General features: G+C 39.7%; 1 protein-coding gene across 13 annotated transcripts in view; it reads right to left on the reverse strand.

The window, feature by feature from the left end:
* The window catches only part of AHI1 (Abelson helper integration site 1), a 273,332-nt gene that overhangs the window by 77,987 nt on the left and 176,513 nt on the right, over positions 1-18,832 (reverse strand). For 2 of the 13 annotated variants that reach the window (XM_080665777.1, XM_080665776.1), the window contains one exon: positions 12,124-14,109. The exons of the other annotated variants lie outside the window; for them this stretch is intronic. In XM_080665777.1, coding sequence (XP_080521903.1) covers positions 14,046-14,109 — 64 coding nt within the window. In that variant the 3' untranslated portion in view covers positions 12,124-14,045. Of the gene's footprint in view, positions 1-12,123; positions 14,110-18,832 lie in introns of those variants that run through there. 13 annotated transcript variants of the gene reach the window in all.

Raw genomic sequence — 18,832 nt, forward strand, 5'->3', positions numbered from 1 at the left:
AGCTTGTCACTTCCATGTCATCTCCACCTGCTCCCCATCAGGCTGGGATGGCGGCCGACTGGAAGCGCAGTGGCAGTAATGAGGCTCCCAGCTGTCATTCCCCGGCCTCCTTTCAGCAGATGCTTGACCTCTCCCTGTGGAGGCATGCATCTCCTGCTTCCGTTATTTCCTTCCAGTTGGGAAGAAAAAATATTACTCCCCAAAGATCTCCTGTTCCTTTTCCAGGGGAGAATGGGCATCTCAACAACATACCCATTGTCTGATCTGAGCTTTGCTCTACTAGTCTTTCAGGGGAAAAAATAAGCCCCAAAACTTTGATCCCCGGGGAGGTGAAGCGGAAGTTGATCTTCACCATTAAATTTTTTTATAGATAGCAAAGTCCATGCTTCCACCTGCATCCAAAGCACAGAGGCAGGCAGCTGGCAGAACAAAGCACCAGGGAAATAGCTGGCCAGAGTCTCTTAAATTGCCCATGGACAGGTGCAGCTTGTTTTTCATCTCGGTGGCAGTCACTAGTGATTGACAATGTTTTACCCAGAGGATTTTAACCCCTTTTTCTCCTAGAAGAACCAGAGTCAAGTCTCATGATTTAGAAAACAAGTCTGTTCTAAAGAAATTTAACCCAAATGGCTGGAGACCGTGTTGTGAACCAACGTTACCCTCCATGAAAAAAGGAACTAAACCATTTCAGACAAAACCTTTGAAAAATGTCCACTAGGTCTTTCCAGCTGTTGCCAAGGCTGACAGACACCCAGCTAGAGATGGTGCGGGAGGGATGCTTCTATAGAATGTGAATGACCTGGGCGTTGGATGTGCTGGATGTTCAGTAAGACTTGAAGTACCTGACCTAGAAAACCAATTCCTGTTTGCCTTCAGCTTTTTTCCATTACCATCAAACAAGCTGTTTTAGAGGGTTAGCCGCGGAGAGGAGAGACACTGTTGTGCAGCCAGTTTTCAAACTTTCAAAGATGGTGAATTCAGCAGTCTCTCTGGTTCTGTGCTGGTTTTTCTGTTTCTCCCCCGATGACTTCCACTGCATCTCAGGTGGGGTTCCTTTTCAGAGTTGGCACAAGGACATGAGCCATATGGGGAGTCCTCTGGAGGGGGTGAATTGATGAAGAAGTCCAGATAGGCCATTGGCCTGGTGCTCTCTCTGGCAGTCTTTGGAACTTGCATGGGAGATGAACTGAGCGGTCAGATGGGGATGAGGGCAATCTTTAACAAATGAATGAGCAAACATCGGGAGGGTTGCATGAAAAGCTCTTAGAACCTCCACAAGAACAGTTGGAAAGAAGCCAAGTGCACAGGGGGAATTATCTCCTAAACTGGGAGCCTCCAGGGGTGAGAAGGGAAGTTGGTTACTGCTGGTTACAAGTTAGCACTTCAGGGGAAGGCTCCAGAGTCTTGGGGTGGACCCCTCAGTTCTCTGCCTCCTCAGCAGGGTCTCGAGCCCAGGGAAAGAGATTTGAATAAAGTAGTCATAGTGTAGATAGGATGGTTTCATGTTCTGGTAGGTGCATTATAAATCACCTCTGCTTAGCACAAGAAACCTCACAGATGAACACTCTTGATAATTTAAATGCCTGGAACACACTGTAGCATGAGCACAGAGCGTGACCTCAATAACTCTCACAGCCATGGAGCAATGGTTTAATTTCTGAATGGAAAATGACATGCAGACAACTCCGACACTTCCTCTGAGAGTCTCAGTACGTTGCCAATTACCACGCATGCCCAAGACGCCTTCCTCTCTGTATCTTTGGCTTTGACATGGCCTTTGAAATGCTCGGTGGAGGGCATCTGTCCAGTTAATCTGGAAGTAAAATAATCAAAGGAACTCTGTGGCCTGGAAACCAATCTACGTCATTCATAAATCAAACCTTTTGTATGTGTCTTGATATATCTACATGGCCAAAAGCTATCGAATTTAAACATTTTGAATTTTCACTAATTGTTTTGATCTCAGACGTAAATAACAGCTACTAATGGTTGTGCATGAAATAAAATACCAGGATTATTGCAGAAATTAAAGCCTCAGCGCCATAGTGATCATCTAATGAAGCGAAAGCTTGGATGCATGTCGGCTTAATCAGAACAATAGTGCTGTCAACCAGCTAGGGATACTGTAGGAAGTAATGCCTCAGAAACAGCACAGTCTAGGATTGGGCAACATAGCTCCTCTCCATCTGCATTTATAGTGGGCATATGGAATATGCTTCTGCGTCGATGTGATTCACAAAACCTTGTGTGTGAGTGGTGAGAATAAATTCTAAATTCGGCTTCAATATTTACTCCTCTCACTGGCACTCGTGTCTCCACCATGATCTGGAAGCAGGAACTTGCAGGCCCAGAGTGATCCATGGGCAGCTGAGTGCTGTGACTTTTTGACTTGGGTCCTTCCATGGGGGACGAACACTTCCTAATCACCACACACATTCTAACACACTATACACAAGGGGTAAGAGACAATGCTCTAGATTATGGATATTCTTGGCCTTGGGAAAAAAATTTATTTTCCCCTTAAAGTTTGTAAAGGTAATTACCATTATTTACAGTGCTGAGGGCAAAGCCCCACCCTGGGCTTCGGGCCAGGGGATCTCAGACTAGAGTGTAGTGAGGTGAGCCAACTCCAAGACAAAAGCACAATTATGTTCACACAAAAACCAGCACTGGTGGTAGTGGGATGGAGGAAACACCCACGCAAGGGGGAGGTGTGTGGAGGGAGGGGCTTCCTTTGAAGTTTTGCATAAATCTGGTAATTTCCCCCCTCCCCCCACAGCTGGGAATGGAGATTCTGGGTTTTCATCTTGGGTCTCTTATTAAGCCGTGCCATAAGGAAACGGACTTCCTCCTTACTTGATTTGCCAATTTAAAAAACTGAACTTCAAATAAAAGAATTTTGGAAGAATTAAGAAAACGGGAAATGTTATGCAAGGTGTTGGTGGAGTTTTCTTCATTTCTTGGCAGAAAGGAACTAAAGGAAAACCAAAAAGAAGGCATCTTTGCTCTGTAAGCCCACCTCATTGTCAGGCACTTCACTTTCCCTTCCGTTCTGATTCACGTCCATTGTCCACTTAGGAAAGTTTCAAAGCTGTGGGGTTGGGAGAAGTGTTGCCACAGTACACCTGGTTCTGCCAGTCAGAAAATAATTAGCTAATAACTGCTCGCACACATTACCTTTTTGTTATATCTTTTTCTTCCTGCCAGGATTAGGGCCAGATGATTATTTGTACTAATGGTGTGAATCAGTGACAAGAAAAGCGTGTAATGGAAGTGTTGACGTGCCTTGAGATACCTGGGCCTGACAAGGGAACCATGGGGAGAATCGGGACCCACTGAGCACTCCCCACCTGGCCCTAGACTGGCTGAGTGCCCTGGGTCCCCAAGCCCAGACTCCCAGGTCATCTATAGCTCAGTTGTTCAGAAGGAAAACCATAGCAAGTTGGATTTTCTCTTTAAGTCCTGGAGGAAATGCTCTTCGGGAAATAGATGTGGACACGTGAAGACCCTTGGCCATGACCTCGGTGAAGCCGAGGCTGAAGACATTTTGGAGCACCAGCCTGCCTCTCACTCCTGCACACACAGAGGCAGATACCTGACAGAACCCAGCAATCAGCTCCGCACACCCAGCTCTCAGTGCTGGCAGCAGAGAGGAAAAGGGGAATTACAGGCGGGCTGGATTTGAAACAGTGCTGTGGCCCCACCTGAATTTCAGGTGCCCCAGGGAGTGCTTTCAACCACCTGGAATGGAGGCTGTTTCAGGGTACAGATGCAATATGTGTTTGTCTTGCTTTTGTTTGCACCTGAATGCAAGTACCAGGTGGAAGCCAGAAGGTGTGGAGCATTGCAAACAATTTTGACTGTAAATAAAGAGAAGGTAAGAGTTTAAAAGCCTGAGTCCTGGAGAGAGAGAGAAAGGAGGGGGAGGGAGGGAGAAAGAGAGAGGAAATGAGAGGGTAGGGTGGAGAGAGAAAAAAGGGGAGAGGAAATAGATTTACTATTAAAGGCAATAGGAAAATACCCAGAGATTTGTAATGGTATGATACTGCTACATATTTCCCATGATATGTTCATATCCCTGCATACAACTCATTCTCACTTTATCTATATATAGCTAATAAGCCCTTGGACCTATGATCTGCCTTGTTCAGTACAGAATATGCCTACTATGTACCAGGCACTAAAGTAAACACTAGGAATAAATGATGAAAGATTGTCAGATAGCAAGTTAACACTTATGATGTGATGGCTGCTATGGTGATGTTCCACGGCCCATGACAACAAAAAAACCATCTATGTATCCTTTGGACAGTGAAGGAAGACTGACGAGGAAACACATAAAAAAAGGAAGATCTTACATAAACCTCTTCTTTCAGCCTCCGAAGCAACCCCAACAGATGCAGTTCCCACAGCCATGAAACGCGTTGGTTTTTAGGCCTTCCTTGTGGGTAGGACATGTCTCTGTAGTATATCAGATTTGGAAACATAATATTTTACTTTAATGCTAAAGGTTGATGTGAATATTTCAAGGGCAATACGCAACTTCGAGACTCATTTTTGATCATCTTATTTTGTTGAAAATTGTTCTGCAAAAGGCATCGAAATTTGGAAAATATGAAATATTTAGCTTTCTTATTTTTTAGTAACAGAAAGTCATTTTTTTTTGTCAACTGTGAAAGAAAAAGGCATTTTGTAAAGTAAGTCCTTGCATTTTAAAAGAAAATACAGTATGTATTATGGTTAAATACATTTTTGAGTGAGATGACCCAGTAGTGCTGAAGAATAATTTACTCAATAGGATAAATGTCATCATTGTACTTCCCCGGCTATGTAGACAGTGAGTGTCACAGCGAGGTTACCCACAATGGCCTCCATTCTCAAGAAGCTGACCAGGATAATGTTTATACTCAGTGGTAGTTACACTAATCCTAAGGGGACTTATAAGATCAGAAGTTGAAAGCACATCAAGAGTGAAAGTTAAAGGTGTTCAATAGCATCTCTAACATCAGTCAAACAGAAGTCTGAGTGCAAAGTGTCATGACCATAAGCAGACCTGACAGAGTTGGACCCATGCCAAAAGATGTGATCCCCCCATCTCTCGCTCCAGCCCGCCCAGTCTGTGTGTGATTCCCACACCTCTGCCTCGGGGTCCCCGGGGGGCTCCTGACACTTCTTATGTAAACACTACTCCACAATATTGGGTTTTCTTGTTGAACAAAGAGTTGTTTGAAGCTTTCAGACTTTTTTCCCCCCTGTAGATGATGAAAATATGGGTGATGAAAATGACTGGATTCACTTGACCGGCATGAAATACATAACCCCAAAATCCTTAGAATTAGACGCTCAGACTCAGCATGAGTGTGTCTGTGGACTTTTGTATATGAGTCTAGGAATCTTTTCTCTTAGAAAATTATGGAAATTTTAAGAAAAGAGAGTCAAGATATCTAATTCACAGACCACAGGATTCAGATACACACATTTTAGAATGCTGTTGAAGGCTTTTTACCCTCAGATGATGGGAATGCAAAATATTATGCAAATCAGACTTAATCTTCTGAATGATTTGCTTCAATAAAAAAAGTTAAAGATACAACAAGAAGACTACATCCACATTTTTAGGTTGTGTTTTTATGCAAATAAAGTGTTGCTCAGAATATCTTGGGAGCTTGAGCAGAGATACCTAATCACTAACCATGGGTCCTCCAGGTTTCCTTAGCATGAACAGCAGACTGAGATGAGATGAGTAATGGTTAATCTGAACTCAGTGAGTGCCACTGAACTCAGTCAGGCAAGGAAGAAGAAAAAAAGGGAGTCAGAAGAAAGAAGAAAAGCGGAGTGTGAAAAGGGAAGAAAATGAAAAGAGACGACGGATGTGACTATGACTAATGACATTTTCTTAGATTCCTTCTGTAAATTCCCTATTCTTGCTGGACATTTACAATTTTTAAAAATATTATATTCCATTTGAGACATCCTTTGATATCGAGCACAAGCAGATTTATAAAAGTTATCCCAGGCACACCAGAAATGTTAAATAATAGATTATGTGTTAATTTTTAAGATTGTCAGTTTCCAAGACATGTGCTCAGTGCCTTTATGAGAACACAATTACCCATCATAATTAGGAAAGGAGCCTCAGTGCATGTGACATTGGGGGTGAAACTCGAGTGGCAGTATTCAGCAAAGGCTTTGGGAAAAAGGTTTTCAAGTCAAGGCCTTGAGTAGCAATGGTCCTGGGGGGAGGAGCATGTTCTTGCTGCAGTGTGAGCAGAGGAACACCACTGCCGTCATGAATGGGGACCAGAAGCAGGGGACAGATCATGTGCTCAGTTCTTTGGGCCTTCTTTCAGGGATGAAGTAAGTTTCTTAGTTTTGCTGACATTTCCAAGGCAACTGGATTTCACCTGAGAGTTTCCTGTGGTATCAGAGAGCACAGGACTAGGTTTATAGAAATTATTCTTTTTTTTTTTTGTACTTTCTAAAAATAATATATTTTTATTGATTTCAGAGAGGAAGGGAGAAGGAGCGAGTGAGAGAAACATCAATGATGAGAGAGAATCATTGATTGGCTGCCTCTTGCATGCCCCCTACTGGGGATCCAGCCCGCAACCTGGGCATGTGCCCTTGGTCAGAATCGAACCTCGGACCTTTCAATACGCAGGCCGATGCTCTATCCACTGAGCCAAACTGGCTAGGGCTATAGGAATTATTCTTAAACAAAGAGTTAAAGTTCAATGGATTCAGTGGTAATGGATGGGGGCATCAGTGAAGCTCTAAGCAGGGCACGATGTGGTCAGGTTTGCATTTTAAGAAAGGTTCTGTTACTAGTATACTTGCAAGACGGTCAGTTAATCTGATGAAGTTCTAGGTCAAATGGAAATTTGTTGTTCTTTAACAGAAAATGTAATTAATTTGATGACTTGAACAATAGTCATTTGGCTTGAATATATAATGCATAAAATGATTTTGTTTTACTTGGGTTACAAAAAGTTTTGGAAAAGGGATTCTGGCATTTTCTGCAGACCTCATTCTCCCCTGTCTACAAAATACAATTGAAATTGTTTATATGCTGTTATTTGGATTCTGACCCAACTCCACATTTGTTTCTTGTATTTTAAAAATATTTCTAAATATAGGATGGCAGCACAAACACAAATACCTTATAGTTGGCTACAGGAGCTCATAAATTACTTCCGAAAGACACACACCCAAATTAGTATTAACTTATTACAGTTGTTTCTTGCACAGGGAACATATATTGGCTTTCCACATATTTCTACATTTCCCACATCAGAAGAGTATTCCTGGGTGGAAAGGACAGTCCTGGGAGGACAGTTGGACTCTGATCAATAGTTGTTGGGCAAGTCATTTAGTCTTTTTGTGATTGGTGTAAAATATGGGGTAATAATATGGCCTTTTCTGTCTAACAAAGGTTGTTATAAGCCTTAAGTTAGCTAACGTGTGTGCAGGTGCTCTGGAAATCACGATAGGGTGTTGGTGGCCGTTAATGTGACAATTTTAAGGTGAAACAGAGTATTAGAGCAGAGGCTTCCAGTTCAGTGGTCCATGCAGCTCCTGTCCAATGCGTGGCAAACAAGTATTCGATAGATAGTGTTGAATAAGTGAATATCCACGTACACGCATTTAAAAAACATTAAAAGTGTTAAAACTATTCATGATCCTGAATTACAAAAATGTTTAAGGAAGTAGTTAATAACTCTAGCTATTGATATGTAAATAAAATCAGTCCCTATCTAAACCCAGTTTTCAATATAGTAAAAAAACACACACACAAAAAAACAAACTCAAAGCAACCCTACTCCCTCCCCATGCATGCACAGAAATGTCACTTTTCCAGACCCCATGTCACCTTGTTTACATTTTTCCTACTTCCAACCCTAACTCATTTAAATTTATCACTTGTAATAACCTAGTTTTGAAGGGGAATTTATCTGAATGTAGACATGCTCTATATAGGACTTTTCCTTGTAATTGTGGATGAGGTTGAGAAAATTTATGACTTGTTCTGAGAATTAGGATTTAAGGCTGCAGCTTTCAGTTCAGTGAGAATGTTCTCTAGTAATGGCAGTAGGAGTAGAACCTGCTCCTGGTTTGTGATTCTGGAGAAGTCACTTACCTGGGGTGCAAGAATGGTCTTTGCTTTTATTTTGGAGGGATACACACACACACACACACACACACACACACACACACACACACACACACACATTCACACACACTCACACTCCTACTCCATCCTATTTCAGAGTTTTATGTAGACGAGCTCTGAAAGGAGTATTTCAGATGGAGGGCAGTGGAAGGATACGAAGGCTTTTCTACGTGTTCTCTTGTTCATTTTTCCCTTGGGTTATTCAGCCTGGAGTCCTGCTGTTTTTTTTTTTTCTTTTCTTTTTTTAACTTAGGCCCAAGCAACAGACTGCTCAGGGTCCCTGAGAGAGCATCCATTTTCAGTAGCAAGGATAAAGAGAACGGCTATTACTGGAGAAAATACAATGAATATAAAGTGTTTACAGTTAGCGTTTAGTAACTGGGCTGGAGCCATGACCCCTTGCCTGGCTTCTCACGTGTTTCCTCTGAGCAGGACCCATCTTATTCTCTACCACCTGGGACCTTTTCCCTCCCGCTGAAACTTCCGGATCAAAGTTCCCAGACCCCTCTGGGTCCTCCTGTCTGTGGACATTAATACAATGTAGATTTTACTTTTTAGGGGGAGGTATCTCTACCTCCCCAGCAAGAAGGAGCCTGTTTACTGTGATCCACCCTGAACATAAACCACTGTAAAACCTGTATCAAATTACACACAAGTAAACAGATCATTTTTAACACTGATATGAACTGACAAAGAACTTACTGTTATATAGAAATACCTATTCTATTTTGACCAAAAAAAAGTTACGTTTCTTTCTTTCTCTGGATGAGAAGGGATTGGAGCAGATTTATCTGTGTTCTAAATTTGCAAAATGGCAGGACTGTGCTTCCAGAAGAGGAGACAGATGGAGGAGATGGTCTTGTGAGTGTTGTCTATAGGAAAGGATGTGTTCTTGAGGCTACCAAGAGAGAACTGACCTTCAAATCTCCCTGGCGAGAACCCTGTCCTATCTAGCACCGGGCAGGCATGCTAGGGGCTGACCAGACTATATCAATCCCCTCCCCAGGCCCATCCCTCTTCAGGAAAAGACCACACAATCCAGAGAACAGACCAAACTCATGGTCTCAGGCCAGGATCTTTTCTATATCCTAGATATTCTTATTTTGAATACCAAAGTGGGTCTGCCTTTGGCTATAGGGCAATGTAAATATAATAGTGCTATATTCGTGTTTGCAAGAAAAGTCTACCTTCACTCTTTGTGACTGTAGGATCTCCAGCAATAGTCTAGTATGAAAGTCTGTCGCAAGTGTATTGGATGTTTCAGTTTGCCAGACCTGTCAGGATAAATTAATTACAGGATGTTGCAGACATGGCAGGGCTCCAGCAGCATCTTGCATAGTTTAATATAGCCCCGTTTCCCCATTTCAATGTATTTGTGGTTAGATAAATCCTCAGAAATTTACAGCTGCTATAGACGAGTTTATTATGTACTCTGCCTGCACACATGATAAGTACAATAAGAATTTGTGTTCTTAAGGTGCATAGATTTTACTGACATTTCTTTACCACGATGGAAATATTTAGTTGCTAAAAGTAGCATCTGCAGATACTTTTGAACATTAACTTCTGTGTAACAGGCAGGGATGGTTAAAAACATTACCATGCTCAGCCATCTTCCCTTCACTTTAAATCAAAGAACTGTAGCTCAGAAAAAAAAAAAAATTATGTGAGCATTGATATCAAATGGTCCCATGAACACACAGAAAAAAAAGAATTACTATTAATTTTCAGTTGAAAACACTGAAAAATAACAAACTGAAGCTACCATGCTTTTCTCCAGGGAAACTTCTTCCTTTGGTCTCATGAGTACTTTTTCACAAGCTTCAGTTGTTCATTTTTGCTCCAGCAACAAGTCCTTTTCCTAATTTTCTTGCTTTTTTCTCCTTTTGGACTCTTTTTTTCTTAACTTCATTAAGCAAGTCATGTCCATTCCAAGCATTTTAAATGATTGACAATGTGTTTATTAGATAAATGTTGTAGAAACAAACCATTCCTACATTTTATGCTACCATATTCTTTCAAATTCTTGAAAGAATCAAATGATGATTTAAGAAGAAATGAACTAGATTAAGTATAAATCAGATTCTTCAGTACTTTCAGAAATGACACAAGTATATACAGCTGGACAATTCTGAATAGGAGAGGTAGAACATGCATGTTATAGATATTTTTTAGACTGAGAGCAGGAATTAAAATTGTAGAATCTTAGCAGCATTATCCTAAGTTTTCAAGACAATAAAAAATAACTCATCTATAATCAGAATGAATTTGAGGTGTTAGAAGAGCAATTTCAGAAAAGAGAGGGCTCACAACATATGCTTGATGTAGATTTGAAGAGCATCATTAGAAAAAAAAGTATTCTTTGTGTTTACAAAACAAATGTTTTTATACTATCTAGTTCCTGCCTTAACTTGAAGTATTTCCTATTCACTTTAATAATTAGAGCAGAAGTATATGATGAATGAAGGGCCTCATTACCAAGTTTGCTTTCTGGGTCTCTACAGAGAGTAGCTGTCTGCTTTTGCCTACTTGGTCCATTGTTAACCCTAAATGATACTGACATTCAATTCTCCTGCAGATAATTGGGTCCATCCATAGAGTGAGTTTGCCAGTCAACAGAACCTTTTGATTGACATGATGCTTGATGTTTTATTATCTTATATGACTGGAATGGCGCCCTTTGCTGCTTCTTGAATAATATGCTACTGTATATGTATTAGTTTGATTCCACAGAATCTATTTCTTAAGAAAATGTAAAAATTATAGCATGGAGTAAAGATTTATCAAAGTAATTATGAATGAACAAATTACCGGTAAAATGAGTAACAAAATACGTCAGTAAAAAAATTTTTTTTTTTTTTACTCAGATGTATTGCAATTTTTTTAGGTCACTGTTGCATTAAAGACATAATAGATGTTTCTAGTACCTGAAAGTGGCTATAGGTACATCCAAATTACTTCTTCAGTGAGTCTTGCCTGTGCTGGAGTGTCCAACTACCACCACTTGCTGGCTCACTCTACATAGCGACTGAGACCCAGCACTTCAGAGACCTCCCAGTGGACGAGTCTGACAAACCTCCACATACAGCCAGCACTCATGTATACTGGCCAAGTGCCTTACCCTCTAAAGTCTTGGTTTCCTTATTGGCAGGGCAAAAAAGATTTTATCTACCTCTTGGGTTTGATGTGAAGAGTAAATGAAGTCATGCACATAAAATGAAGATTTGTGGAATATTTTCTGTAGTTAAGTTCAATGAAAAGTGCAATTGTTGAAAAATGTTCCCATAATTTACTTAATAGAGATGGCCCTCAGATGGAAATAATTTAAATATTTATAAAAGTGTAAGGTCACAGATTTTTGTTATAGTTTCTAGAATTTTCTAAATATTTGTGAGTTAAATAAACAACTAAAGTGATGTCATATAAAGTTATAAAATGATGTTATTTCCCAGATACAGTCCTGCTGAATTTTTAAGGAGAAAATATCTTATAGCTTAAGAATAAAATTAATTTCAACTATTTACTTTTATGGAAAGAAACTTTACACATAATTTCAAAAGCACCAAGTATTAGTACATTTAAAAACACTGATTTTTGAAATGTGCATTGTAAACATAAAATTGTATTTATGATATAAAATATTTCATGCTTTAATTTTTTTAAAAACTTGATCTTTATTCTAGTTTTGCAAATCCAATTCATTGATAGTTTTGATACTGAATAATCTTTAATCATCAAGATAGAGTAGAATCAATAATTGGGAAACAAATTTCTAAGAATGGTTTAAAATATTATTTCGATCTAGAAAAAGTATCAAATTGTTACTTGTTTGGAGAAAAAAAAGACTTCAAAAATGGGATAAAATTCATTAATTTCAGAATGAAGATAAAACAACAACAATAAAAACCCCACATTTTTTACTAAGAAAATGTATGGTTGTCATAAATCTTCAAATGGATTATTTTGTCTGATTCCTCTACTTGAGTATAATTTGGAATTATTACTCAAAGGGCATGCGTATGATCGCTCCCATCCGATCTCATCTGAGAGAATGTGGTAAAGATGTTTTATTAACCAATCTGTGAACATAACCCAATCTGGCTTTGTTAACAGGGACAAAAAAGGACTGGGCTTTGAGCAAACCAACTTTTCCTGGTGTTTGCCTCAATTGTTATTTTTGTCTTCAGTAGTTGCAATATAAAAATAACCCTTTAACTTTCTATGAACATTGAAATCTCAGTATATGTTTAGGTACCCCAACATATTATTTTACTTGGCATTATTTAAAATTGTCTACGATGTGTTGAAATTCTTTGTGATTAAAACCAAAATCAAAGAATCAATACATATTTCAAAACTATGAGCTAAAACCATAGAGAGACACATATTTTTATTTCTTAATTACCAAGGGCAGTTACAAGACAGAAAAAACAAGCTTGTCCAAGGGTGACTCAAGCTGGCTGGGCCCAGCTGTACCTGAAGCACAGACACCCACCAGAACACTGAGGACTCAGCTACCAGAACAGACCTCTGTGCCGATCGCTGAGGCGTCAGCAGCCATCATGACCACCCACCACTTTAAAAAATGCCCCCTCCCGTAAGTTCTGCACAGCAGGGGCCTGTTTACCACTTTTCATGCCACTACCACATGTGCAGAGATGAGAGCCAAATATGTTTTTACTAGAAGCTATCTCACATCGGGCATACATCTGGACAAATTCACACCTCGATGCCCAGCACTGTTTTCTCACTTCTTATTTTAATGGAATCAATTGTCTAATTTGGTAAATAAGTTTTCTAATTTTATATTAGTTTTGACCTCTGGGGGTTAAATATTTCACTGAGAACCTGGCTGGCATGGCTCAGTGTTTGAGCTTCGACCTATGAACCAAAAGGTCACGATTCGATTCCCAGTGTGGGACATGAGGAGACAGCTGATCAATGATTCTCTCTCATCATTGATGTTTCTATCTCTCTCTCTCTCCCTTCCTTTCTGAAATAAATTAAAAAATATATTTAAATATTTCATTGAGAGATTTATAATGGCATAGCTGAGAAAAGAAAAGATTATTAAAAAAAGGAATAAACTTTCCTATTATAACATCACACTTCAAAATATATAGTAACATAGTAATGATGACCGTTATTCTGAAACATAATAAACTGTTATTCTGGAAGTAAATAAATAAATAATGCAATGTAATAATTTAAAAACAAATATTAAGACTAAAATACATATTAAACAATGTTAGCCTAGAAATCACTTATATTCTTAAATATGAAATGATTTTTTTTAAAGTAAAGAAACACTGTTTCCAGTGTAGCCAAAAGACATTTTAGTTTATATGTATCAAGCTACATATATGACTCATTAAAAAAATTTGTTCCCTTTTAATGCTTTTCTTACTGGAACCATTTTGAATGCATAGTATTCTCAAACTGCTTATGTTTTTAAATAAAGTTAAATTTCAAAAGCAGATACTTCATATTCTGAGCATAACATCACACATATTATCACATGGAAGATATAATAATATTAAACAATTACATAGTAAACATCTTAACAATGTAAACACTTTTTCTTCATATTTGCTGGGTAGTAATTATGGTTTTAACTTTACTGGTTTTGAACAGTGGTAATGTAATTTTGAGGCAATTATCAATAAATACAGGTACCAATACCTTGTTCAACAACAATCAAAATGGTTTATAACAATTAAGCTCAAAAGGCCACATTTCTTTGCCACATTAATTTTTCCAAGCGTCCCTTGCTTCTGATATTTCTAGATTCTTTCATAAGGACAAGAATACTGGATATTTCATTTCTTCCTTAGTTTCTGAAAATTCTGAATTCTGAAGAGAAATTCCACTTGGTTTAATTTGTCATTTTATTTCTGTGTATTTGGTTCTTTGTCTCTTCATTCCTCTTCAACTGTTTACTAGGAGAAAAGTACACAAAATGTACTTAATGAACTTAATGTCTTTTGGCCACGATCAAATCTTGGCATGCCCAGGCACAATGGCACAGGTAATAAAACACACTGTGCAATGCACACACACACACAACTACCCAAACATTAAATACCCATCTTCTAGTTTGCCTTGTGACCAACATTTTTTAGTATCATCGGCAATTGCTTAAAGCCTGCTCCAGCATAGGCAAGTCAATATAAGCAAAAAATACACTTCTCAAAAACAGACACTAAGTACTCCAAACCCTGGATAACTTTCAGAAATTAAGAGCGGGCAATCAGAGTTTACAAAATTATTCATTCACTGGGAAATAAAATTATTCATTCACTGGGAAAAACAATTGTCATGGATCATGCTTCACAGTCAGTGACTGAAAAACATATGGGCCATTTTATTAAATAGCATTCTTTCATTTAGTCTATGGCTGTGTTTAGTTTTACAAGTGGGTAAACTATTATATATTTTTTCAAATAAATCTAAAAACTGTTGTGTGTTATTTTCGATGGGCAAAGATAGTGATGATTAATTATGCATCTAGATGCAGCTTTGAAATAAAACAAATTATACCATTAATGAACACCAAGAATCAATACAGAGATGAAACAAGAAGTTGCTACTTTAGAGACACGTAGTAAGCATACTACAACCGAGGGTGATAAAATAGTGGGGTTGAACCTGAAAACGTTAATGAAATTATTCATACACTAGTGATGAACAGAGGTATCTGGACTTACACAAAAATGTTGTCTTTTCTCTAAACAGAAAGGGCCTAACACTTGGTTGCTCTTAGAAAACAAACTGAGTCCTAAGAATGATGGCATTCTGGTTAAGGTGGTCGTCAATCCACTGATCACTCCTGATAAAAGTAAAGCCTAAAGCAACATGGCAAGACAGGGCAGGCCAACTACTTCCTCAGGGCCTTCCTGGTGACAAAGGAGGGTTAGGGAACATCTGTGCCTTTAGGGACAGACAGTTCCAATCTTAAGTAAATGATTGCGCTATATTTTCATATGAAGAACATTTACACATGAGGGAAAAGAATCCTGTTAATCCTTATTTCCTTTTTTAAATTTGTTAAACAGAGCTACCACAGATAAGCTGGTATCAGACAGAGAAGCCCAAAAATGTTTTAAGTGAAGCTCACGAAAGCAAGTGAAGTAGCGGATAAAATGGTACAGGTATGATGTGCATAATTTTTGTCCCTGTGTGGATACAGGTCAAGTACATAACACATGGGAAAATTAGGGTCTGATAAAAATGGGAAAGAAAGTGGTAAAGGCTCAAATGGATGCTGGGCACAAATCACCCAGAGACTCTACAACATGTGCAGGGGTAGTGAGGACGGTGAGAATCTCAGAGCACCAACAAGGCACAGCAGAGGGGGAGGAAGTTCATGACAGTGGCAGGACAGAATCGAAAAGGGAAAGGGTGGGGAGAACAGCTGGAAACAGTGAATCTTGCAGGTGCAGAAAGTGTAGGGCAAGTTAAATTAACCAGGTGGAGACTGCACTGTGAGAGGTTAGTAAAGAAAGAAGCCAGGAGGACCCTCGAGGGAGGGAAGCCGAAGAGAAATTTTACTAGGAAAAGCTGAAGTAGGCAGTAAAGACAACATCTTTAAGGGAAATGAATCAGACAAGAAGAGGAAGGAAGACTGGATAGAGAATGACAAAGACTGCCCATGAAAGGGAGAAAACAAATAGAATTAAAGGAAAATGAGAAGACATAGTCAAGTGTACACTTCTGACAACGAGGGAAAAAGCAAGAGTGGCACAAGTGATCAAATTGAATGGTGACAGCATAGGGACTGGAGAGCTAAGAGGCAGATTTGCTGCAAGAGGGAAGGAATGTCACCTAATTAAAAGACACAGAATAAATCCAAATCCATTCTTCTCCTAAAGAATCCCAGTAAGCTAATGGAGGAAGAGAGTAACAAAGTCTGGGCCTCTTTTCATATGAAAAGAAAAAGAAAAATTGCACAGCAAGATTTTGAAAATAAATATGAAACAAGGTTAGTGTTTGTGTGTATGGTGCATGGAAAAAAAGGAGATTCATAAAAATACTGGGTTCTACCCCACAAGAAATTCCATCCAATAATATTCCCTGAAGGTCTACTATTGGCCTTCACCAGGCTAAGTACTGGGGAAAAAAAGTGGGAGCATGTTCTAGTCCCTGCCTGCAAGCACTCATCAGAGTTAACAAAGTATTGTGTTACAAAAATAACCCTGTATTGCATGTAATATTATTATATTTAAAATCGTTTTTCTTGAAATATTAATATTTATTGCATGTAACATTATTATACTTAAAATCATTTTTCTTGGGGGGAAACCAAGATGGCAGCATAGGTAAACACCTGAACTTGCTACCTCGCAAAACCACTTCAAAACTACAACTAAAAGACAAAACGGACATCATCCAGAACCACAGGAAGGCTCGTTGGGTGGAAATTCTACAACTAGAAGGAAAGAGAAAAGCACACTGAGACTCAGAGGAGCTACGGAAGTAAAATGCAGAGGTACGAAGGTGCGGGCACAGAGAGGGCTGGCAACTAAGTACGCGGCTGGCTTTTTCAATCTGGAGGGAGACACAAGCTCCAGACTGCTCTGAACTCCAGCTCTGGGTGGGACTCTGGGGATCCAGACTCATATGGGGAGAAACTGGACTGTCTGGCATCGGGCCAGAACACGAGGGCGGCTTTGTCTCAGAGGTGCTTGCAGCGATCATTGTTCCTCCACTATGCCGCAGGACACAGAGACCTGGGGAACTCTTCGGGGCAGGGCTAACGGTCAGCCATTTATGTTTGCTCTACCCTGGTGATTCCCGGAGACCCCGCCCCAGCCAATTTACAACCCCACCCAAGCTGTGTGCAGAGGCTTTTGCATATGAATGGCCTGGCCCTTTGCAATCTAAATCCTAACATACTGCAGCTGGGTCAGAGAGTCCCAGAGCTTCCAAAAGAAGGCCCAAGGCCCCACAGCAGCTTGCATTGCTTCACAGCTGGGCCTCATCTGGGCACCTCAAACCCCAAACAAAGAGGAGGAATCTGCAGATCTCTCTGTAGCTCCTGCTGGGTGGCCTCAGGCAGTGGCTGACTTTGCACCTCCTTGGATATCCAAGAGCCAGTGTACCCAGTAGTCAGAGTGAGACCATCCAGATTACAACTCTTTAGAAACATGAGAGACACACTCAGGGGGCAGACTCAGTGAGCACCAAAGCCCCACTGAAGTAAGTCTTGCCCCTATAAGGGTGTCTCCAGCACTGAAGTTCTCCCATCACAGACATAACTGATCCTCACAGCCAATTGGCCTGGAGGTCAATTCCTCCCAGTGATACCAACAACAATTAAGGCTTAACTACAACAAGACTGTGCACACAGCCTACAAAGGGGTGCACCAAGAGTGTCCACTTCAGGTAATTAGGGAGGCTGAGCCACTGGGCCCTATAGGACACCTAGCACACAAAGCCACTCTATCAACACAGGAAAGCAGCCAAAATGCAGAGAGAAAGAAACAGGTCACAAATGGAGGAAAGCAAACTACTGGATATAGAGTTCAAAACCACGGTTATAAGGTTACTCAAGAATCTTCTAGAAACCTCCGAGAAATTTAGTGAGACCCTCAAGGATATGAAAAAGGACCAACTAGAAATTAAGCATACACTGACTGAAATAAAAAATAACATACAGAGATCCAACAGCAGACTAGAGGATCCCAAGAATCAAGTAAAAGATTTGAAATACGAAGAAGCAAAAAACACCCAACTGGAAAAGCAAAAATAAAAAAGAATCCAAAAATATGAAGATAGTGTAAGGAGCCTCTGCATACCAACATCTGAATTATGGGGGTGCCAGAAGAAGAGAGAGAGCAAGATAGTGAAAACCTATTTGAAGAAATAATGACAGAAAACTTCCCCTACCTGGTGAAAGAAATAGACTTACAAGTCCAAGAAGCACAGAGAACCCCAAACAAAAGGAATCCAAAGAGGACCACACCAAGACACATCATAATTAAAATGCCAAGAGCAAAAGACAAAGAGAGAATCTTGAAAGCAGCAAGAGAAAAACAGTTAGTTACCTACAAGGGAGCACCCATACAACCGTCAGCTGATTTCTCAACAGAAATTATGCAGGCCAGAAGGGAGTGGCAAGAAATATTCAAAGTGATGAATAGCAAGAACCTACAACCAAGATTACTCTACCCAGCAAAGCTATCATTCAGAATTGAAGGTCAGATAAAGAGCTTCACAGATAAGAAAAAGCTAAAGGAGTTCATCACCGCCAAACCAGTATTATATGAAATGCTGAAGGGTATTCTTTAAGAAGAGGAAGAAGAAGAAAAAGGTAAAGATAAAAATTATGAACAACAAATACATATCTATCAACAAGTGAATCTAAAAATCAAGTGAATAAAAAATCTAATGAACAGAATAAACTAGTGAATATAATAGAATCAGGGGCATAGAAAGGGAGTGGACTGACAATTCTCGGGGAGAAGGGATGTGAGGGGTTCAGGAAGAGACTGGACAAAAATCGTAAACCTATGGATGAGGACAGTGGGGGGGGGGGGTAAGGGCAGAGGATGGGGTGGGAACCGGGTGGAGGGGAGCTATGGGTGAAAAAAAGAGGAAAACTATAATAATCTGAAGAATAAATATTTATTAAAAAAATAAAAAAAATCATTTTTCTTGAAA

This window comes from Plecotus auritus (genome assembly GCF_963455305.1).
Source record: "Plecotus auritus genome assembly, chromosome: 4".
In the NCBI taxonomy this organism is placed as follows: Eukaryota; Metazoa; Chordata; class Mammalia; order Chiroptera; family Vespertilionidae; genus Plecotus; species Plecotus auritus.